This window comes from Somniosus microcephalus, chromosome 26, assembly GCF_052327205.1.
Source record: "Somniosus microcephalus isolate GS21.2 chromosome 26, FLI_Smic_1.0, whole genome shotgun sequence".
Taxonomy (NCBI): domain Eukaryota; kingdom Metazoa; phylum Chordata; class Chondrichthyes; order Squaliformes; family Somniosidae; genus Somniosus; species Somniosus microcephalus.
This window is the reverse complement of record NC_141012.1, coordinates 1927088-1952015: the sequence shown is the minus strand read 5'-3', so window position 1 is coordinate 1952015 and position 24928 is coordinate 1927088. Positions and strand designations below refer to the sequence as shown.

The 24928-nt window shown below is 48.0% G+C and overlaps 1 protein-coding gene across 2 annotated transcripts in view; it reads right to left on the bottom strand.

Annotated features, from left to right (window-relative positions):
• The window catches only part of hoatz (HOATZ cilia and flagella associated protein), an 88353-nt gene that overhangs the window by 27404 nt on the left and 36021 nt on the right, over positions 1-24928 (bottom strand). Inside the window, exon 4 of one of the 2 annotated variants that reach the window (XM_085967649.1) lies at positions 13465-13557. The exons of the other annotated variant lie outside the window; for it this stretch is intronic. Coding sequence (XP_085823775.1) covers positions 13465-13557 — 93 coding nt within the window. The remainder of the gene's footprint in view (positions 1-13464; positions 13558-24928) is intronic. 2 annotated transcript variants of the gene reach the window in all.

The following is a 24928-nucleotide window of genomic DNA, read 5'->3' as shown; positions in this document are numbered from 1 at the left end:
AACACCCACGGACGCAAGTATCCCGCTGGATGTCCACCCAGAATTTAAAGTTGGAGCTCCGACTCCACTTGCCGGGACTGTCTGGAGTGGGGTTCAAAACCCTACTCCTTCTGGCCCAGCGGCGGGGATGCTTACTGCTACGCAAAAGGCCCACTCCGCACAAAAGGTGACACCCATACGTTTCCTGCGCCTTTTCCCTCCCCGTGACTGGAGCCCTATGCTGCCATTTCACGTTGCTAATCGGATTGGGCCTTTGTCATAGCGGTAGGATCCCCGCCGCTGGGCCAGATCAGGGTAGGGTTTCGAACCCCGCTCCAGACAGTCCCGGCAAGTGGAGTCGGAGCTCCGGCTCTAAATTCTGGGTTGACATCCAGTGGGATATTTGCGTCCGTGGGTGTGGGTGGCCCCCCCTCCTTGTATAGCTTGTGGGAGCCTGTAAAACCCTCCCGCCATAGGACTAACTGCCCTAATGCCTGGTTCAAAGATGGTTACGGTCACGGAATGAGCGTTAATCATGGCCATAAATCCTTCCACCACTTCATACAGTTCCCCAAAGGGAACAGTGTGAAGACACGTATGACGACGACATTGCTAAATAAATAAATGGAATTAAAAAAATTCTTTTAGGGCTTTTAAAAGTCTTTAAATTGCTTTAATTCTCTTTAAAACTACTTCAGATTACTCAAAACAATGTAAACATTTTAAAAAGTTTATAAAAGTTACCAAAATCTTCAAAAAACTTCCAAAAACCTATTTAAACTGCTGCTTTGCATGTAAAAATGCTTAGCAGCTTGACAGAAACATTGGGGGCGTGTCCAGTGAAACTGAGACCTCAAGGGGCGTGTCTCACTTGCACTGCACGCTCCTGGCTTCGCGCTGGCTGCACTCCTGGGCGGCGTGACGTCATACGCTGCCCGGGATTCTTCTTCTGGAAACACCAATTCCAGGCGTCCCTGGAGCTGATCGGCAGTAGCGCGGGGTAAGTGTAAATACGGGGCTTGCACGCGCTGCAAGCCCCGTTCTGGAATTTCTGGGCCAATACTTCCTCTCTCACTATGTTTATTACATCTAATGGCCCAGAAATTCGGGTCGGGGGCTTCCCGCGGGTGTAAGCCCCCGACCTGCACTTACCTTGCGCGCCGGCAGTTGAGCTGTGGGCCCCCGTGGAATTCCGCTCCAGGGCCTGGCCCAGCTGCCGGCACGCTGTGCTTGCGTGTCCCAGGGGCGTAGTTAGTGCGATGCGTCCCCTGGGATCACGTGAGCCATGGGCAGCCAATCGGAGGAGGGAAAAGCCCATTCATAAGATTGACAGGTAGACCTGTCAAAACTTATAAATACTACGGGCCCAAAATAGCAGTAAACCTTCAAATAATTTTTTTTTTAAATCACACTTTTTAAATAAACTATAAATTACGTTAAATAACTATTTTAAACAATAATTTAAATTTTTGAAAAACATAATTTTATATTATAACGGGGCTAAAAATAAACTTACCTTGCTTTAAAGTATTTAAAAATAATAAACCTGTGGAAAAAATGTTTTAATTTTAATTAATTGACCACTTACCTTGCAAAAAGCAGGCCTTACGCCTGCTTTTTAAATGTGTAAATCCTGCAGGCTTACTCTCCCGGGAAAACCTGTAAAAAAAACCTAAGTTCAAAGCGCACGCGCAGCCTCCCCTGCGCGCGCGTTCGACCTCTGAAGGATCGGAAGTGCCGGTTTCCCGCGCATGCGCAGTGCATGCAGGAAACCAGCAATTCCATTCGGCCTATGGGTGAGTACCCCGTGCGTACTCACCCGGGGAGAACCGAATTTCTGGGCTATTATTTCACACTCCTCCCCCCCGATAGCAATGTCTGCTTTGTCCCTCTCCTTTGTGAAAACAGACACAAAGGGCTGGATTTTCCTAAGCCCCTGGAGTCGGGTTGGAGGCGTGCGGGCGATAAAAATCAGAGATCCGGGGGTCCCGACCCCATCCCGCCTCCATGTCAATTTCATAGGAGTCGGGTTGCCGACAAGTGCTGGAACCCGACTCCCAGAGGCGGGAAGGGATTAAAGGCAATTAAACTGCCTGTTAACAGGTAGTTTTTTGCCTATTCGCGATTTTTATTGCTGGTTTGTGGGCTTCCCGACAGCTCCAAACCACGAAAAGTTTTCGAGGCGGGACATGGGTCTGAGGTCTTGGAGGGGTCGAGATGCCCAGTGTTCAGGTGAGTGAGGGGTGCAGGAGTGCAAAGGTAAGTGTTTAAAGTGTTTAAATAAGTTTAACTTACTTTTACTTACCTTTACAGGAGTCCTGCATTCCGGTGCCGGGAGTCGGCTGCAAGAACCACAGAAGCTCCGATTTTTAAAAAAAAATCAGCTTCTTGGTTTCTGCAGCAAAATGATTTTAAAGTTATCCTGAGAAAGGACTGAGGCTGAATTAACAGTTTTTCAGTGCTTGACAGCTTCAAACAGCTGATAAACACTGATATTTCATCTGCCAAAAGCTTTTGACAGATGAAATGTCAATCTCTGATGTCACCTGTTGCCGGGTGGCCCTTAATTGGCCTGCTGAGCCCACAGGGCGGGCTCAACAAGGTCAATCAGAGGAAAATCCAGTGGGTTGGCCACATCTCCATGGAGGCAGGACAACAAGCCCGAATGTGGGTTTCCCACCTCCAACCCGCCCCCGTAGCAAAATCCAGCCCAAAGTATTCATTAAGAACCCTACCGATGTCTCCGACCTCCACACACAGATTATCCTCATGATCTCTAATAGGCCCTACCCTTTCTTTAGTTATCCTCTTACTCTTAATATATTTATAAAACATCTTTGGGTTTTCCTTGATTTTACTTGCCAAGAATTTCTCATGCTCTCTCTTTGCTTTCCTAATATCATTTTTAATTGCACCCCTGCACTTTCTGTACTCCTCTAAAGATTCTGGAGTATTTAGCCCTTGGTATCTGTCATACGCCTCCCTTTTTTTCTTTACTCTACCCTGTATGTCTCTAGACATCCAGGGGGCTCTAAATTTGTTAGTCCCACCTTTTTTCTTTAAGGGCACATGTTTGGTCTGAACCCTCCGGATCTCCTCCTTGAATGCCTCCCACTGCTCTGACACTGATTTACCTTCAAGTGGCTGTTTCCAGTCCACTATGGCTAAATCCCCTCTGAGCTTAGCAAAATTCTTCTCGTGTGAGCCTCGACAGTTAAAGGTAGCACTTACTCGATTGTTGGAGAGGGGTCATTGCAGCCGAGCCTGGTCCTAACCTTTCCCCGACATCGACAAATGCGCATTTTGCAGCAGGAGTAACTGGATAGATATCGGGGGCAAGAAGCCCAGTTGATTTTTCCTTTCCCTACCCTACCCCTAGAGTCAGAGGTTAATTACTTCATTTACACAACTTCTCCAGATGAGATCAGTGAACTCAGCACAGACAGGGCACTGACTGTAGGACCTTCCTTGTCTGTGCAGGTCAGTGCCACACCGGGCATTGCAGTTGCCAGCAGAGCCACACATTATATTCAGGATCTGGAGGACTGTACTGTCCTGCAGATAATGTGCTCATTTCTGTTCCCTCTGGGCACAAGCTCCAGAACTAGCCGCGCCACTAGCCAAGCTGTTCCAGTACAGCTACAACACTGGCATCTATCCAACAATGTGGAAAACTGCCCAGGTATGTCCTGTCCACAACAAGCAGGACAAATCCAACCCGGCCAACTACCGCCCCATCAGTCTACTCTCAATCATCAGTAAAGTGATGGAAGGTGTCATTGACAATGCTATCAAGTGACACGTACTCAACAATAACCTGCTCACTGATGCCCAGTTTGGGTTCCACCAAGACCACTCGGCTCCCGACCTCATTACAGCCTTGGCCCAAACATGGACAAAGGAGCTGAATTCCAGAGGTGAGGTGAGAGTGACTGCCCTTGACATCAAGGCAGCATTTGACCGAGTCTGGCATCAAGGAGCCCCAGTAAAACTGAAGTCAATGGGAATCAGGGGGAAAATGCTCCACTGGCTGGAGTCATACCTAGCACAAAGGAAGATGGTTGTGGTGATTGAAGGTCAATCATCACCGCCCCAGGACATCGCTGCAGGAGTTCCTCAGGGCAGTGTCCTAGGCCCAACCATCTTCAGCTGCTTCATCAATGACCTTCTCTCCAACATAAGGTCAGAAATGGGGATGTTCGCTGATGACTGCACAGTGTTCAGCGCCATTCACAACTCCACAGATAATGAAGTAGTCCATGCCCGCATGCAACAAGACCTGGACGACGTTCAGACTTGGGCTGATAAGTGGCAGGTAACTATCTCCAACAAGCGAGAGTCTAACCACCTCCCATTGACATTCAATGAAATTACCATCGCCAAATCCCCCACTATCAACATCCTGGGGGGTCACCATTAACCAGAAACTTAACTGGACCAGCCACATAAATACTGTGGCAACAAGAGCAGGTCAGAGGCTGGGTATTCTGCGGCGAGTGTCTCACCTCCTGACTCCCCAAAGCCTTTCCACCATCTACAAGGCACAAGTCAGGAGTGTGATGGAATACTCTCCACTTGCCTGGATGAGTGCAGCTCCAACAACACTCAAGAAGTTCGACACCATCCAGGACAAAGCAGCCGCTTGATTGGCACCCCATCCACCACCTTAAACATTCAGTCCCTCCACCACCGGCGCACCGTGACTGCAGTGTGTACCAGCTACAAGGTTCACTGCAGCAACTCGCCAAGGCTTCTTCGGCAGCACCTACCAAACCCGCAATCTCTTCCACCTAGAAGGACAAGGGCAGCAGGCGCATGGGAACACCACCACCTTCAAGTTCCCCTCCAAGTCACACACCATCCTGACTTAGAAATATATCGGCCGATCCTTCATCGTCGCTGGGTCAAAATCCTGGAACTCCCTTCCTAACAGCACTGTGGGAGCACCTTCACCACACGGACTGCAGCGGTTCAAGAAGGCGGCTCACCACCACCTTCTCAAGGGCAACTGGGGATGGGCAATAAATGCCGGCCTTGCCAGCGACGTTCAGATCCCATAAACGAATAATAATTAAAAAAAATATAGGAAAAGTCAGGAATGAGAAAAGGCCACTTGGACCACCTGCTGAAGCGCACCTGTTAGAAAGAACGATTTGAATTTCACACCCTCAAAACATCCCAAAGAGCTTCACAGACAATGAATTACTTTTGAAATATAGTCATTGTTGTGTTGTAGGCAAATGCGGCAGCCTATTTGGGCACAGCAAGATCCCACAATCAGCAGTTGCGATGAATGCCCAGTTAATGTGTTTTTGGTTAAAGGATAAATATTGGCTTGTACACCGCAGGAACCCCTCTACCCTTCTTTGAAGAGTGCCATGAGACCACTTACATCCACATCAGCATTTCAGACGGGGCCTCGATTTACCATCTCGTCCAAAATAGCAGCTCCGACAGTGCAGCACTCCCTCAGTCCGGCACTGAAGTGTCAGCCTAGCTTTATGTGCTCAAGGCCTGGAGTGGAGCTTGAACCCACAACCATCTGACTCAGAGGTGAGAGTTCTACCACTGAGCCCAGGCTGACAGTTTCAGTACACATACTCTCCCAGCACAGTATCTATTTCTGTTCTGAATAACCCCAATCGTTTTGTCTCCAGTAACTTGCTTCGTACTTTATACCAGACATTTCTCACACCGAGTACAGAAAGTTTTCCTGATACTGTATCTGTTCTAAATGTACTTTTCACTCATTACCATTGCTGCCCTCTGGTCCTACTTTCTTGGCATAGTTTCGATTTGCCTTATCTACGTTTTATATATTCGATGAGGTCATCAGCAAAGTGATGGAAGGTGTCATCAACAGTGCTAACAAGCGGCACTTACCAATAACCTGCTCACCGATGCTCAGTTTGGGTTCCGCCAGGACCACTCAGCTCCAGACCTCATCACAGCCTTGGTCCAAACATGGACAAAAGAGCTGAATTCCAGGGGAGAGGCAAGAGTGACTGCCCTTGACATCAAGGCAGCATTTGACCGAGTGTGGCATCAAGGAACTCTAGTGAAATTGAAGTCAATGGAAATCAGAGGGAAAACTCTCCACTGGCTGGAGTCATACCTAGCACAAAGGAAGATGGTTGTGGTTGTTGGTGGTCAATCATCTCAGCCCCAGGACATCGCTGCAGGAGTTCTTCAGGGCAGTGACCTGAAACATTAACTCTGTTTCTCTCTTCGCAGATGCTGCCTGACCTGCTGAGTGTTTCCTGCATTTTCTGTTTTTATTTCCGATTTCCAGCATCCGCAGTATTTTGCTTTTGTATCACATTCCTGAAAGCGGGCATTGTCTTTGGTACCTTGAACATCCTCCGCAGACCGGCAAGGTGTGGTGTCCCGTATTGCACAGAGTACTCCTGAGGAGCTCTAACCTGGCCATGAGAGGGTTAAGCCCAGCATTCAATCACTGTTCTTCATTCACAGGCTCAGCAAGGCTGCAAAGGTTAATTAGTTAAAGAGTCTCTGAGTGAGACTGACCCTCGACTCTCTTACTGCTAATAATTGCTGAGTGTGTTCTAGGCAGTGGCCTCTCTGGGAATTGCAGCCCAGCTTGCCCCATAAATCCTGAAAAATGCAGCTGTCTGCAACCCTCACGTAGCTCAGGCATTTGTCAGTGTGGCAGAGCATTTATACAAACTGTTCCAATTTCTAAGAAGAGCTTTGTGTTCTGTTCTCAATCACTAGTAAGTTGAGCAACAGTGTAATGACCTAGTGGAAGAGACTGATGCCAGGTCACAGACAGACTCACAGCTTGTAGTCCATAGTGAAATCACAGGACAGCACACTCTCACACATGCTGCCCGAACATATTCAGATACCTTCTACAAGAGAGAGACCGTACATTTTTGTGCTTGTGGGTCACTGACCAAGGCAACTAGTTGGTGACCCACAAACTAGTGAGGCAGCTAGTTAGCTGAGGGAATGGTGCATCATTAAATCAATTCCCCAGTGAACGAATAACAAATGGTTCTAAATTCGATCCCCCGTTTGAGTCAGGTGATCTCATGTGGGGCTGCCGTTGACCTCAACATCCCTGGGCTAGGGAGGGAGGGAGGAAAGTAAACCAGCCAGCAGCTCCTATTGGACTAAACTCGGCTATGCCCTAACAGGCCTACTAAGCCTCCAATATGGCAGGCAGGAAATTCGCCGCCCGCCATAGTGGGAAAAAAAAAAAAATGTTGTAGTGTCCACACCTGAAACAGGCGTTAGTCCTTTACATGTGCAAATACGGGACAGCGCCTGCTTGAGGCCGCCTGTGTGCTGAGGCAGCACCATGGGACTGCCTGCTATCAAAGAGATAAGTTTTTGTAATTTACTAATCTGAATGTGGAGCCTATGCTCAAAAATTTCCTGAATTTCTACCCCCATGTGCTTGGACATCGGGTGAACCCAGTGCGAGGCCTGGCTATAATGACCCCCATGATTCAGTAGTCACCCGACCTGCACTGCTTGAGTCACACGTAACCACTTGGCTGAGGTACCAGAGAGTGTCTGGTGCCTGTGAAATTCTACCGAGTATAAGTCATGAGAAGAGGGGAGAAAATACCACCAAAATCCTTTTCATTCTGAATTCTTAGCAAGCCACTCACTTGCATCCCCAGGAATGTGAATACACTGTGCTTAGCAATCAAGGATTCAGCAGAGTAAGGCAAACAGTGTCCATTCCCTCCCTCCAAGCACATCAAACAAAATCCACCAAGCTGCTGATGGATTGCTTCCTGTAACCTCTGCTACCCTGATGTGCATTTCACATTGAGCCCCCAGCCATGAGACTGCACACCAAGACAGCATCATGCGAGGGACAGAGATCCCCTGGGGTGGGTTGGGGTTGGGTGGGGTGGGGGGGTGTTGAGTTCACACATATTTACAGATTTTAATATAGTTACTGAAAGCATAAAATAAAACACCTCACATTTATAGCGATCCTCTCTAAATCGATGGAATTAATCAAACAGATCTGGGTGTTATATTTGAATATTTCACCATAAATCTTCTTAATACAACAATTTCCTCCACCTCGATCGCACCAAGAGTCCATACAGAGTGGAAGCTGTAAATCGATTGCCCATATTATCATGGAAGTTGAGAAATTAAATGATTATTTCACCAAAAATGATGCCCCGACTCCTAATCAGATTGCTAAGGAAGATGTAATGGATGCTAATGGACGATACGCAGTGTATTGCCTTATTAATCAGAGGCACAGGAATGCTGACGAGGGTGCTTCTGGTGTGGGCAGGCTGCAGGTCTCAGCAGCTTTCTAAACCCATCCAGCCAGATTGCCTGCACTTGGCAGCATTCCCAGCTGAGGGCAGCTTTGTGCAAACGATGCACTATCAGAATACAGTATTAAAAAGCATTTACTTTTTTCAGAATGTAAATTTATTTACAGAACATTCCCGACTACCAGAATTTTCTTTTAAAGGGGACATGTGCTCAAGTAACAATTAACTTCCTGATCATTCTACAACTTGAGTAATAGAAACACTGGATTAAAGGTTTTTTTTACCTTGTCAGAGAGGGATTGGTAATACGACGTTTGTTTTCCTTAACCCCTCTGGTCTCAGTTTACAGCTGGGCTCTGGGAGGAGAGATTCATTTACAGATGATGGGAGTGGAGGGGGTGAGGTGGTGCTTGGGGTGGGGATCCCGTCGGTACACGACTGGTGGGTTGGTCCGCACCCCTGGGGTTCTCCCCACCTTTCTCTGCCACATTTCCGTGCTTCCTTCCCCCTCTGCTGTTCTGCTGTAACCATTTATACCTCCTCTCGACCCATCTTTTGTTTCTTTACTTGTCTTTTTACCGCCACCTTTTGCCTTGCACCATTATCCCTTTTGTAATTTAATGTAATTTTGTCCTCCACCCTATCGCAGGCCTCTTCCTTTTATTCTTTCCCTGCCCCTGCCTCTGTACTCGTTTAAAAGCTGTTCACCTCTAGCGTCTTCCAGTTCTGATGTTAAGGCAGTGACCTGAACCATTAACTCTGTTTCTCTCTCCACAGATGCTGCCTGACCTGCTGAGCGTTTGCAGCATTTTCGTTTTTTAGTTGAGATTTCCAACATCCGCAGTATTTAGCTTAAATTTAGAGACTTCCTTTCTGGGGTAAATTTATTTAATATTTTCTCCTCCTCTTCATTCCTCTTCCACACCCCCTCACACTGTGTTTCAATCTGGTGACACACTCCCAAGCTACTGCTCTCTGTAGTTCTGCAGAGAAGTGAGCGAGCAGCCAAAGTGCGGGAGGTGCAGGGAGAGAGGTACCCACTCATTTCTGGGTAATGTCACTAGCTACTGCCAAATCCAAAACCTGACAAGTGGGGAGAGGCAAGAGAGGAGGCAAATTACCATTTGAGATTTGCTCGTTACCGATTTAAAAAACTTCACAACCTAATAACCTTATTAATGTTATTTTACAATTTGAGACACAGAAGTGGGGGGATAACGGGGCTTTATTTGTTAAAAATCTTTTTATGTCTGGTTTCATCTGCTTTTTTTGGTAGTGTTCATTGAAGAATGAAATACTAGCCTGAACTACCTCTCTCTTTGAATAATACCACGTCTCCCAGAAATACTGAAGAAGAGACTGGACTCGGATTATCATCTCGTCCTCTCAGGGCTCACCATTACTTGTCTCCATTCACCATAGTGTTAACAGTCTTCTTTATCTCTAACCCACAGAGATCTTACTTAATTCCTGTTCTGTTGTCACAAAGTGCCATGAAATTAAGTATAAAGGTATTAAGGTTTGATAAAAGGCCTTTACTGGCAGAAATTCCTTGTTTGGAAGCTGGTAATTCTTGCCGACAAACACCTTCACTGCACCTTACTCCTTTGGATCAATTGGTTATTGAAGGGGGTTGGGGTTGCTGCTTCTCAGAAGGCAAGGACATGTGCCTCAATGGGCCCTTTAGAGAATGCCAAGAGAGGCATAGAGGGTAGTTGTGGGCTTATTCAAGGGGGATTCAAGCCTGGGAAGGCAGCAGGAGAGTAGGAAGGCAGAGTAGTGATGGGTTAGGATGGGGATAGGGGGTTCAAAGTGTCCAAGAGGGAAGAATTGAAAGGTGGCATGATAGGAAGGAGAGGAGATAGTGGCGGAGGACTGGAGAGAGACCATGAGGGAAAAAAGGAGTTAGAAGTAACAGGCCTGGGAGCGGCAGCCAAAATGCACACATGAATCAACACAGAGGGATTTCAGATTAGATAGGCATGGCAGAGATTAGGAGAGACATGTCCTGTTTACAACAGAGGACAGGGAGGAGACCTGTCTACATTTCATTGTACAACATTTCGTTGTACTGCACTTGTGCACTAACAATGACAATAAAGTTGATTATGATTATGATTATGATATGAAAGAGTTCAAAGTTAAAGTCTGAGGTTCTGTGGTGGAATGAAGTTGACTTGTAGACAGTTCAAGCTGCAATGTGGTGAAAGTGCTGCTATCAATTAACACAGCAGTGTATAAATAGTGCATATCTTCTGTGAAACTAACATGGGTTCAATATGCTACGCACATAGGTTATGTGGACTTGTGCCAGCTTTTATATGTTGAGGTCATCCAAAACTCGGCTGCCCGTGTCCTAACTCACACCAGGTCCTGTTCGGCCATCACCCCTGTGCTTGCTGACCTACATTGGCTCCCGGTTAAGCAACGCCTTGATTTCAAAATTCCCATCCTTGTTTTCAAATCACTCCATGGCCTCGCCCCTCCCTATCTCTGTAACCTCCTCCAGCCCCACAACCCCCTGAGATATCTGCGCTCCTCAAATTCCGCCCACTTGAGCATCCCTGATTATAATCGCTCAACCATTGGTGGCCGTGCCTTCAGCTGCCGAGGCCCTAAGCTCTGGAACTCCCTCCGTAAACCTTTCCACCTCTCTACCCTCCTTTAAGATGCTCCTTAAAACCTACCTTGTTGACCAACTGTCCTAATTTCTTATGTGGCTCTGTGTCAATTTTTGTCTTATAATACTCCTGTGAAGTGCCTTGGGATGTTTTACTATGTTAAAGGCGCTATATAAATACAAGTTGTTGTTGTTGTGTACTGTATGAACAAGCGATGCTCATAGCACATCCTGAAGGTAACCTGTAGCCCACCTTCCCTCCACTGTGACTCCAGCATACGTGCAGCTCCATGCGTTCCTGGGCCTCCACTGACATCCTACCTGGCTATGGGACGTTGACCAAGCTGCAACTGAGTGCTGTTCCCTCTTTATTTTTTTCTTACTCTTTAGCAAAATAAGGCAAAGGAGGCAACACTGTCCCAGGTTCCATACAGCAAGTGAAAAGGCCCTTATAAGAAAGAACTATTGGTCTTACAGTTTTTCCTTCCTCTTCCTGTGAAGTACTCAGCCTCCACTTGCCACCTGCCCACAGAGACATGACTGAAATCAGCAACTCCTGTTGGGGGAATCAAAGCATTGCCTCCAAGTTGCTGTCCATGGTGCTGCATTCCTGAGAGCAGCCCTGGAAGAAATTGGTTGAGACTGAGATTCAACAAAAAGTCTGTAATGCTGGTGTATGATGGTTACTTTGTGGGAAGAGTTTCCTGATAAAGATTGTAAAGTTCATCCTCATCGAATGAGCTGTGAATCAGGCATTTCTTCATTTATTATATCTGAAGGTATTATATTTTGTCATACCCCTGTGTCATTACAGTATTTACTGTCTAGTTATCTTCTAAAAGGTTGCAGAATTTTGCAAAAGGCTGACAGGGGTCTAAATAGTTTATCTTCCTGATGGAAAACCTTTCAACAGGCCAAGGTCTTCCTGGCACATCACGGTGCACAGCACGATCCAGTGCAGCCCATCACAACTCAACACCAACACTTGCCGTTTCCCACAACGCATCTGCTGACATGTGATCTGCAAAGGGACTGCAAGCATTGGAGGGCCCAGAGTTCAGGCATTGCAGGAGATAAGCTGGCGCAGTGCCACCTGCACAGTACATACTGGACCAGAGCTGCCAATTCACTTCTATCCAGTATTATACAGCTTGTGTTGTGTTTCAGTGTCATCTCCTGTAAATGTTCCCTACACATGAAGGTAAAATGGAGACAATATGTTGACTGACAGCTTGTTACACAGCGAAAAGACAATGGCTGGAATTGTCTTACACAAAATATAATCAATGCCTGGAAATGAAACCAATGCCAATTTTTTTCAGATATAATAAATGGAGATTAATTTCCCTGAGAAGCTTCAGGAATATTCAAGGCTGACACTGGGTGCCAAAACCCAGCAGGTGCAGAAATCTTTTACCAGAGTCACAAATATATAAATTGGGAGGGGTGCATTCGATATTTTGGAGGTGAATTTCCATGGGGACCTCCCGCTTCTTCCCCATAACTTCAGCGATGGAGCCACAGCAATCCTGGAAAAATGCATAAACGCCATTTACGGCGTTTTGTGAAGTTTCCGCGGCATGGACATTACAGCGCTTGAGCAGGAAACCCCCCCACGGAAATTAACCCCTTGTGTTTCCATTTATTCTAGAAGAGAGATATTAATATATGCTGCAAAGGCAGGGCGATGGAATATCAGGAAACATATATTCAACAAATCACAGCTCAGTAATAAAATGCAATTTGACTTGTTAAATCATCAAGTTTAGTGGCCCTGATAATTTGCGCATTATGTAGCATAGCAACCTGATTGTTTTAAAACAGCGCACCTGGGCTCGTCAGGAGATCACCTACATCAAACCGCGTCACATTTCTGGCATCACAGGATTGATTTCCGCCTTTACCTCCTGGGCGTTAAGCATCGCCTTGGGTGAGCAGAGAGGAGGAGGGAGGCCCACAACCCAGTAACAGAACCCGCCTGCTTTTCCTTCCATTAAATGGTGGCGGGTCTGCAAGAGACGTACAGTGCTCCCCGCCAGATGTTCCTCTCTGAGCTCAGCCCAGGCGACACTCAGCTCCCGGCTAGGAAAGACCAAGATCTCCCCCACACTCTTCTGCATGTAAATCTGTCAGCCTTGGCGGACTGAAATAATGGGCTGGAGTTTGATACTGGAGGCGTGTGGGAGGCGGGACTACAACTTTTGGGGTTGTAGTCCCGCCTCCATCGAGTTGTGGCCAACCCACGCGATTTTCACTTGATTGACCTTGTTGAGCCCGCCCATCGGGCTCAGCAGGCCAATCAAGGGCCACCCGGCAGCAGGCTCTTTGAAGCTGTCAAACACTGACAATCTGTACACTAAGTTAATTCCTTCCTCTCAGGCTGATTTAGAAATCTCTCCGGAACAGAAAGCTGAATGCTACAACTTTTGACAGCTCGCGGCCATTCTGCTTTCTGTGCCGGTGAGATGAGGGACTCCCGAGACCTGAAGGAAGGAAGGCTGTAAAGGTAAGTAAAGGTAATTAAACTTCTTTAAACACTTTACACGCACCAAACACACCTACCTCTGCACTCATGCACACATCACTCACCTGAACACCGGACATCTCGAACCCTTCAAGCCCTTCAGCCCGACGGTCCACCTCGCTAACTTGCCGTGGTTTGGAGCCATCGGGAATCCCACACTTCAGGAATAAAAATAGGGATTAGGCTAAAAACTGCCCGTTAACTACCTGTTAACAGGCATTTAATTGGCACTAATCCCCTTCCCGCCTCGGGGAGGCGGCTCCCAGCACAGGTCGGGTATCCGCCTCCTTTGAAACTGGCATGGAGGCGGGTTGGGGGTGGGATGGGTTCGTGCCCCCCCCGATTTCAAGATTTTAACCCCCCACACGCCTCCAATCCCGCCTCCATGGCCCAATGAAAATCCTGCCCTTTGTGTTCACAAACTAGTGGCAAGTCACAAGCTGGCAGACAGCAAAGAACAAGAGTGAAGCCAATTAAATTGCTCGTGTATTTTCCCCAAATCCTTTCAGCCCCTATCCTGTGCCGCCTCTAAGCTCAATACTTACAGCCGGAATTTTACCAGCACTCAGAGTGCGGGTTCAGAGGCAGGTCCGCTGTCAAAATCAAAAAGATTGACAATGGGTCGGTATCCCCAACCCGCCTCCATGTCAGTTTCCCAAGTGTTGGGTCTGTCATCTCTGAACAGAGCCGACACCAAGCGGCTGGTCAGCCAATTCAGATACTTAAAAGCTTGTTAAAAGGTACTTAAGCAGCATTTTACCATGTACTTACCATTTTACCAGCTTTGTCACGAGGTTCCCAGCGCGCAGGGATCACGTCAGGTAAGTGTGTCGGGTTCTCAATGACTCCATTGTTGAGAATAGGTGACAGCTGCAAAAGTGGTATAAAAGCTACCATTTCACATCTGTTCACTTTCCAATCTTAGAAGCTGGAGCCTTCAGCATTTGGAATACACTTTTGAGCTTTATCCATTTGGAAGTGTTTGGAGTAATCTCTCTATCCACTGTCATCTCCTTGGAACAACCTATCTTAACATAGACAGATTGCTTCTGACATCTCAACTTCAGCTGCCCTATATAACATCACAATGGGCACGATTCATGCTCTCTCACCTTGGTCCTCTGAATCTGGTGACAATCAGCCACAGCAGCAGCAGAAACAACAAGAGCGCCAACCTTCTCCGGAACCACCTGATGCTGCACAGGGCAGAGGGCATCAGCGCAGGGCTGCACCGTGTCAGAGGCCATCCCCCCCCAAAGCAAGGTATACAGGCAGAGGATGAGCTTCCTCAACATGACGGAGCAGCAGTGCCAAAGGAGGCTCAGGCTATCGCGCTAGGTCGTCGCCGACATTTGCACATTGCTGGAGCAAGACCTGCAGCCCAGAGGAAGGGGTGGACACCATTTACCAATGACTGTCAAATTCACCCTTGCCCTCAACTTCTTCACCTCAGGCTCCTTCCAGGCATCTGCAGCAGACATTTCCGGCACCTCGCAGTCAGCCGCCCACAGGTGCATCACACAGGTCACTGATGCCCTCTTTAACAAGTCCACAAATTATATCCACTTTGCAAGTGAGGAAGGAAGAGTCAATGAGCGGGCGCTCAGCTTTGCAGCTATGGTTGGCTTCCCAAGAGTGCAGGGTGTCATCAACTGCACACATGTGGCCATCAGAGCACTCCATCAGAACCCAAAAGTATTTGTCAATCGCAAGGGGTTCCACTCCGTCAACGTGCAGCTGGTTTGCAACCATAGGAAGAATACCATCCATGTGTGCACCAAGTCCCCTGGCAGCTGCCATGACTCGAACATCCTGCGCCAGTCCACTGTCCCTCAGCTGTTAAGCGAAGCAAAAGAGGAAATAGCAGAGGCCCTGACCATCATTTTTCAATCCTCTCTGGCTTCAGGTGCGGTGCCGGAGGACTGGAGGACTGCTAATGTGGTACCCTTGTTTAAAAAGGGAGAAAAGGATAGACCGAGTAATTACAGGCCATCAGCCTAACCTCGGTGGTGGGAAAATTATTGGAAAGAATTCTGAAGGACAGGATAAATCTTCATTTAGAAAGACACGGATTAATCAAGGATAGTCAGCACAGATTTGTTAAGGGACGGTTGTGTCTGACAAACTTGATTGAATTTTTTGAGGAGGTAACAAGGAGGGTAGATGAGGGTAGTGTGTTTGATGTAGTGTATATGGACTTTAGCAAGGCTTTTGATAAGGTTCCACATGGCAGACTGGTCACGAAGTTAAAAGCCCATGGGATCCAGGGCAAAGTATCAAGTTGGATTCAAAACTGGCTCGGAGACAGGAAGCACAGGGTGATGGTTGATGGGTGTTTTTGTGACTGGAAGGCTGTTTCCAGTGGGGCTCCACAGGGCTCAGTATTAGGTCCCTTGCTTTTTGTGGTGTATATCAATGATCTAGACTTGAATATAGTGGGTATGATTAAGAAGTTTGCAGATGATGCTAAAATCGGCTGTGTGGTTGATACTGAAGAAGGAAGCTGTAGACTGCAGGAAGATATCAATAAATTGGTCAGGTGGGCAGAACAATGGCAAGTGGAATTCAATCCGGAGAAGTGTGAGGCAATGCATTTGGGGAGGGCTAACAAGGAAAGGGAATACAAATTAAATGGTAGGACACTGAGTAGTGTAGAGGAACAAAGGGACCTTGGAGTGCATGTGCACAGGTCCCTGAAGGTAGCAGGCCAGGTAGATAAGGTGGTTAAGAAGACATACGGAATGCTTGCCTTTATTAGCTGTGGCATAGAATACAAGAGCAGGGGGGTTATGCTTCAACTGTATAAAACACTAGTTAGGCCTCAGCTGGAGTACAGCGTGCAGTTCTGGTCACCACATTACAGGAAAGATATGATTGCACTAGAGAGGGTACAGAGGAGATTTACAAGGATGTTGCTGGGAATAGAGAATCTTAGCTATGAGGAAAGACAGGATAGGCTAGGTCTGTTTTCCTTGGAACAGGGGAGGCTGAGGGGAGACCTTATTGAGGTGTATAAAATTATGAGGGACAAAGATAAAGTGGATAGAAAGGACCTATTTCCCTTAGCAGAGGGGTCAAAAACCAGGGGGCACAGATTTAAAATAATTGGTGGAAGGTTTAGAGGGGATTTGAGGGGAAATTTCTTCACCCAGAGGGTTGTGGGGGTCTGGAACTCACTGCCTGAAAGGGTGGTAGAGGCAGGAACCCGAACCACATTTAAAAAGTACTTGGATGTGCACTTGGGATGCTCTAACCTGCAGGGCTACGGACCAAGAGCTGGGAACTGGGATTACGCTGGATAGCTCTTTGTTGGCCAGCGCGGACACAATGGGCCGAAATGGCCTCCTTCCATGCTGTAACTTTGTATGATTCTATGATTCTATGAGCTCTTCGCACCGCCAAACAGTCTTTCCGGCTGGCTGCTTGGAGACAAGGGCTATCCCCTGAAGACATGGCTCATGACACCTTTGAGGAGGCCAACAAACGAGGCTGAGGGACATTATAATCAAAGCCACATTTCCACGAGAAGTGTCATTGAGCAGACAATAGGCTTGCTCAAAATGCGCTTCAGATGCCTCGACTGGAGGAGCCCTCCAGTACGCACCAGCCAGGGTCTCCAGAATCGTTGTGGTCTGCTGCGCCCTGCACAACATAGCGCAGCAGCGAGGATTAGCACTGGGTGAGGAAGATGGCACAGAGCGCACATCCTCTGAGGAGGAGGAGCAACATGACATTGAAAACGAGGATGAGGATGACCTGGAGGAGCCGGAGGTGCCATTGCGAGCAGTACGTGACGCCAGGGATGCCCTAATCAATGGCACATTTACATAACTTTAAAAGCTCAGACATGTGTCTGCCACAGGATTACGCAGGTTGGCATCGCCCCACACCAACATCAGAGAGCAGTCTAACAATGACCATTCCATTCTTTTCACTCTCACCACCATTGGTGGAGGTCAAATGAGCCCTGGCCATTCACTCTGCCACTTCCATTTGAGCACACACATTTGGCAAGGACTGCAAAGTTTAAAAAATGCATGCTTTATTACAGCTACATCGTAGAATTTCAACGTCACATTTATAATGATAAACACACCCTTGTGACTATTTGTGTGGCAGCTTTCTTTTCCGATATGGTGCTAACCCTGTGGCTTCAGCAGAGGTAGATGCAGGCTCCTTCACTCCCTGCTGCGCCTGCTTAGACACCTTTGGCGGTCGTCCTCTGAGCTTTGGAGCCTGTGGGGGCCCTGCCAAAGTCTGCTCCTCCTGCGACTGCACAAGAGAAGACTCAGCTATCACTGTCCGGAGAGGCATCTGGAGCTCTGACTGAGGGGTTGGTAAACATTGTGAAAGTCTGAGCACTTGGAGAGGAGCCCCCACCTCCCACCATCATCCCTCTCATGGGCCGCCCGCACTTCCTCACTAGCTAGTAGCTTCAGAGCACCTTGCTGCACTTTAGTGAGGTCATGAGGGCCCGTCTATACTGACACCCCTTCTAGAAAGGATGACTATGAGCCTCTGGTTTCTCTCCTCCATAGATGCCCAACTACTTTGAAGTGAAACCGTGTTCTCATGAGAGTGGTGCATTATCTCCGCCGTGCAGGTGGCCATGCTATCCATGGAGGAAGCTATAGTTGCCAGTGAGTGCGCCACAGTGGTGCTCATGTTTGAGATGGAATCCTCCATTCTCTGCACACTCACAGTCACCGTGGTCAGGAAACCTGTCAGAGCCTCCTGCACTTGTTCCTGAAGCTCCAGGGTCGCCCTCTTCCTGGATGGCCCCTGAGGTGCAGCATCTGCATGCAGCTGAGCAGAGCTAAGAGACTCCTGCGCCCCTCGATGAGGAGTCTCCACTGTCACTGTCTCCACCATCAGCTCTTGCTCACCTGTGATGTGTAATACACCAGGTGACATCACTACTCTATCTCGCGACGGACCCACCGAGGTGTGCGACTCTGCGCTGGTGCTGGCTCGCCTTGTATGAGGTGACGCTGCGCCCTCAGAGGCAGGAGGCTCCTCTGAGGAGTCTTCTTGCTGTTCCTCCTGTACAGTGAGGGGGGGGGCCTCTTGATGGACCTGTGGGAGATTAAAGACTTCTGTTAGACATATGAGATGTTAACTGCCGACACATACACATGAAGAGCATTCAGTTTCTGTTGATATCAGACCCCATATGAGTGACTGATGAAAGCCATGCAAGTGTATGGAAAAACATTTTGTCACCTGGTTCTTCTAATGAGCCTCTCTCTCCGCCCCCCACTTCTGGCTGGTCGACCAGTCTTGCGATATCCAGTGCTGCCTCCTCTGCAGTGGTCAGATAGGCCATGGCTTGAGGTCCTCCTCCTGTTCTCTCCCTCTCCCTCTTATTGTGGGCTCTCTTTTCCTGCAAGGAGGGAAAGAAGAGAAGGTTGAGTGAGAGTGATGGAGTGAGTGTAAGGAATGGATGGGTTACATCTTTAGAGGGAGAATATGATGCAGTGGGGTGCCAATACCAAGTTGCCTCCTTTTGTGTTGTTAGTTGCTGTCATTGCATTATGATGAGGCAGAGTGTGAGGGGTGCATAGTAAGATGGGGACCTGATAATGTAGATAGAGAGAGAGGGATGGATGAAGGTCCAAGGGATGTTGGGCTGAGTAACGTTGTGCAGGAGTAGGGATGACAATGCAGAGTGGTGGGAATGTGAAGACAGGCACTGCAGCATCAAGGTAAGTGTGGCTTTATACTCACTTTTCCTGATCTTAGAAGATCATGAAACCTCTTGCGGCATTGCACCCAAGTCCGAACGACCACTGACATGCTTGTCACCTCCTGCACAATCTGCTGCCACGCTGCCTTCGTCTGCTGGGGAGGCCTCTTCCTACCATCAGTAGGGAAGAGAACCTCCCTACGTGCTCTCACACCCTCCACAAGATGATGGAGCGAGTCCTCACTGAAGCGAGGCGCTGCTCTTTGGCGATGGGAGCACATTGTGCACACCTACACACACTGACAGCACTGAATTAACTGAAATCACAACTGACTGCAAATGGGGCCATGGCCCCTTTAAATATACTGGCAAGAATCACGTAATCCACTGATGTCACCAGGCCCGCACCTTTTAATTGGGTCGGGAAACGCGCAGGGTGGGCTTATCAAGGCCCATTATGGGAAGATCTTATTTTTCAGCGGGATCAATGCAGCAGCGGTGTCGCCACCTCTCCCGCCATGAAACCGCCCAGGTCGGCGAAATCGCGGCCAAGGTGTGCAACCAGTAAAGGGTGTAGGAATTACAAAACAGCGCCTTTCACCACCTTGGGACATCCCAAGGCATGTCACAGCCAATGAAGTACTTTTGAAGTGTAGTCACTGTTGTAATGTAGGAAACGCGGCAGCCAATTTGCACACAGCAAGATCCCACAAACAGCAACGTGATCATGACCAATATTTTCCCGACGATGTTGGGAGTTCTGTTAATCTCATGCCCTATGTAGGGTTTGTATTTTAGCTGTGTACACTATACGGAGATGAAATAAAATGTTTCTTAAAAAAAAGACCTTGTGCCACCCGTTGGCGATCACTAAGTTTATATACAATAGTGCCAACAGCAGCAGGCGGGCAGTACGTAGGTTTTCTGTTTCATTTGTTTTTATTGTCCCCTACTTCCTGTGTTTCTCTGGGTATGTGCGTCACATGCTGCTCCCCACATGGCTTGGCCAATGTCCTTGCAGGGCTTTACCTACAACTGTCTCTACAACTATCTGCTAGGGACTGGTATTCACGAGCATTTGATTTTCCAGCCTAGCCTCCATTCTACACATCTGGCCTCCCTCTCACATAGAAACATAGAAGATAGGAGCAGGAGTAGGCCATTCGGCCCCTCGAGCCTGCTCTGCCATTTAATGAGATCATGGCTGATCATCCAAACTCAGTACCCCGTACCTGCTTTCTCCCCATACCCCTTGATCCCTTTAGCCCTAAGAAATATATCTAACTCCTTCTTGAATATATTTAAAGACTTGGCCTCAACTGCCTTCTGTGGTGGAGAATTCCACAGGTTCACCACTCTCTGGGTGAAGAAATTCTTCCTCATCTCTGTCCTAAATGGCTTACCCCTTATCCTTAGACTGTGACCCCTGGTTCTGGACTCTCCGACCATCGGGAACATTCTACCTGCATCTAGTTTGTCCAGACCTGTCAGAATTTTATTAGTTTCGATGAGATCCCCTCTCATTCTTCAAAACTCCAGCGAGTATAAGCCCAATCGACCCAATCTCTCCTCATAAATCATTCCTGCCATCCCAGGGATCAGCCTTGTGAATCTTCGCTGAACTCCTTCCATGGCAAGAACATCCTTCCTCAGATAAGGCGACCAAAACTGCACACAGTACTCAAGGTGTGGTCTCACCAAGGCCCTGTACAACTGCAGCAGGACATCCTTGCTCCTGTACTCAAACCCTTTCGCTATGAAGGCCAACATACCATTTGCCTTCTTCACCGCCTGCTGCACCTGCATGCTTACCTTCAGCGACTGGTGCACAAGGACACCCAGGTCTCATTGCACAACCCAGCCAAGATAGGGAACTCGCAGCCTACCTCTTCCTGGAGTAGCCACACTAATATGCCACTGTCACTGGTCTACCTTACCAACACTAGGCTCTCTGTATGAAATAAACAGGGTAGCTTCATGTAAATGTACAACCTTGTGTGCTATTGAGACAAGCAGACCAGAAGGCTGCAGGTTCGAGTCGCAGTCTTTGCTTAGTGAGTTGATGTCAGCCGAGCGGCTGCAGGGCATTCTGGAGGGGGAGGGTGAACAGCCAGAGGTCGTGGTCCACATTGGTACCAACGACATAGGTAAAAAGAGGGATGAGGTCCTGCAGCAAGAATTTAGGGAGCTAGGTGAAGGATTAAAGAGCAGGACCTCAAAGGTTGTAATCTCTGGATTACTCCTGGTGCCACGTGCTAGTGAGTATAGGAATGGGAAGATAGAACAGATGAATGCGTGGCTAAAGGGATGGTGCAGGGGGGAGGGCTTTAGTTTCCTGGATCACTGGGTCTGCTTCTGGGAAAGGTGGGACTTGTACAAGTCGGACGGTTTACACCTGAACCAGAGGGGAACCAATATCCTTGCGGGGAGGTTTGCTAGCACTGCTGGGGGGGGTTTAAACTAACTTGGCAGGGGGATGGGGTACAGAGTGGAGCTATAGCAGGGGGTGATTTACAGCCAAATACAGAGAAAAAAACAAGGCAGAGCAAATATGCGAAGGCAAAAGGGAATATGGCAGGGCTGGAAGGCATCTATTTTAATGCAAGGAGTCTTGCAAATAAGGTGGACGAACTGAAGTTGTTGTTGAACACATGGGAGTACGATATTGTTGCTATCACGGAGACATGGTTGAGGGAGGGTCAGGACTGGCAGCTCAATATTCCGGGGTATAGAATCTTCAGGCGAGACAGAGGGGGGTGTAAAAGGGGAGGGGGTGTTGCAATATTAATTAAGGAGTCAATTACTGCTGTAAGGAGGGATGATATATTAGCGGGTTCCTCTAATGAGGCCATATGGGTAGAACTTAAAAACAAAAAGGGGGCAAGCACTTTGCTGGGAGTGTACTATAGGCCCCCAAACAGTCAGGGGGAGATAGAGGAACAGATATGTAGGCAAATCTCAGAAAAGTGCGAAAATAATAGGGTAATAATAGTGGGGGATTTCAACTTCCCCAATATAAATTGGGATAGTCAGAGTGTGAAAGGCTTAGAGGGTGCAGAATTCTTAAAGTGCATCCAGGAGAGCTTTTTGAGCCAACATGTAGAAAGTCCTACAAGAGAGGGGGCGATACTGGACCTAATTCTGGGGAATGTAGCCGGGCAAGTGGTGGAAGTGTCAGTAGGAGAGCATTTTGGCGATAGTGACCATAATTCGGTGAGATTTAAGGTGGTCATGGAAAAAGACAAAGACGGCCCGGAAATAAGGGTTCTAAATTGGGGGAAGGCCGATTTTAATATGATAAGGCAGGATCTGGCCAAAGTGGACTGGGAGCAGCTATTTATAGGAAAATCCACATCAAGACAGTGGGAGACTTTCAGAAGGGAAATAGAGAGAGTACAACGCCAACATGTTCCTGTAAAGGTCAAGGGTGGGACCAACAAGCAAAGGGAACCTTGGATGACAAGGGATATACAAAAATGCATTAGAAATAAAAGGGGGGCTTTTGGCAGTTACAAAAGACTAAAGACGGAAGAAGCCCTAGAGGAGTATAAAAAGTGCAGGGGCATACTTAAAAAAGAAATTAGGAGGGCGAGGAGGGGCCATGAAATAACACTGGCGAGCAAAATAAAGGAAAATCCTAAGATGTTTTATAAGTATATTAAGGGCAAGAGGATAACCAGGGAAAGGGTAGGGCCCATTAGGGACCAAAGTGGCAATCTGTGTGTAGAGCCAGATGATGTAGGCGGGGTTTTAAATGAATTTTTTGCATCTGTGTTCACTATGGAGAGAGACGATGCAGACATAGAAATCGGGCAAGGGGACTGTGGCATACTTGAACATATTAGCATCGAGAGGGAGGCGGTGCTAGCGGTTTTAGCAGGCCAAAAAGTGGATAAATCCCCAGGCCCGGACGAGATGTATCCCAGGCTGCTGTGGGAGGCAAAGGAGGAGATTGCAGGGGCTCTGACACAAATTTTCAGAACCTCTCTGGCCACAGGGGATGTACCAGAGGACTGGAGAACAGCTAATGTAGTACCATTATACAAGAAGGGTAGCAGGGATAAACCAGGGAATTACAGGCCAGTGAGCCTAACATCTGTGGTAGGGAAATTATTGGAAAAAATTCTGAGGGACAAAATTAGTCTCCACTTGGAGAGGCAAGGATTAATCAGGGATAGTCAGCATGGCTTTGTCAAGGGTAAATCATGTCTGACAAATCTGATTGAATTTTTCGAGGGGGTGACTAGGGGGGTGGATGAGGGAAATGCTGTGGATGTGGTTTACATGGACTTCAGTAAAGCTTTTGACAAAGTCCCGCATAGGAGACTGGTCAAGAAGGTAAGAGCCCAGGGGATCCAGGGTGCCTTGGTGCGTTGGATCCTAAACTGGCTGAGTGGCAGGAGGCAGAGGGTGATGGTCGAAGGATGCTTTTGTGACTGGAAGCCTGTGTCCAGTGGGGTACCTCAGGGATCGGTGCTGGGTCCCTTGTTGTTTGTGATCTACATAAATGATTTGGATGAGAATGTAAAAGGTATGATCAGTAAGTTCGCAGATGACACGAAAATTGGTGGGGTGGTAAATTGCGAGGAGGAAAGCCTCAGGCTACAGGACGATATAAACGGGTTGGTCAGATGGGCGGAAAAGTGGCAAATGGAATTTAACCCTGAAAAGTGCGAGGTGATGCATTTTGGACGGACAAATAAGGCAAGGGAATACACAATGAGTGGTAGGACCCTAGGAAGTACAGAGGGTCAGAGGGACCTTGGTGTACATGTACATAGATCCCTGAAGGCAGCGGAACAGGTAGATAAGGTGGTTAAAAAGGCATATGGGATACTTGCCTTCATTAGCCGAGGCATAGAATATAAGAGCAGGGAGGTTATGATGGAGCTGTACAAAACGCTGGTGAGGCCACAGCTGGAGTACTGTGTGCAGTTCTGGTCGCCTCACTATAGGAAGGATGTGATTGCTTTGGAGAGGGTGCAGAGAAGATTCACCAGGATGTTACCTGGGATGGAGCGCCTCAGCTATGAAGAAAGACTAAACAGGCTGGGGTTGTTTTCCTTGGAGCAAAGAAGGCTGAGGGGGGACCTGATTGAGGTGTACAAAATGATGAGGGGCATAGATAGGGTAGATAAAGAGGAACTTTTCCCCTTAGTAGGGGGGCCAATAACAAGGGGGCATAGATTCAGGGTAAGGGGCAGGAGATTTAGAGGGGATTTGAGGAGGAACTTTTTCACCCAGAGGGTGGTTGGAATCTGGAACTCACTGCCTGAAAGGGTGGTAGAGGCAGGAACCCTCACAACATTCAAGAAGCATTTGGATGAGCACTTGAAATGCCATTGCATACAAGGCTATGGACCAAATGCTGGAAAATGGGATTAGACAGGACAGGGGTGGATGGGCGGCGCGGACACGATGGGCCGAAGGGCCTCTTTCTGTGCTGTAAAACTCTATGACTCTATGACAGTGCCTCTGAGCTTAGCAAAGAAAAGCAGCTGGGGCTCCTGCTCCTGATTGCTATCCAGCAATCCCTGCTGGAAAGTCCACTTGCGGATGTCGGTGAGGACAGGCCAGTGTGGGCTGTGATTCCCCTGCAGTCAAATAGCCTTCCGGCACTCACCGTCAGGAATACGCACCTGAAAAGCAGCCACTTGAGCTGGATGCTGGAGGGCTGACAGCATCAGTGGGACCGTACAACTGTATGAGAAGGTGGCAACAGGAAAGGAGGGGGAAATTCTGGGGGTGGAAATCGGAGAACAAAAAGCATCAAACTCTCAAACCAAAGTTAGTTTTGTTTGGAGAAATAAAAACAAGACCAGCCTAAGACAGCCAGCTGGCAT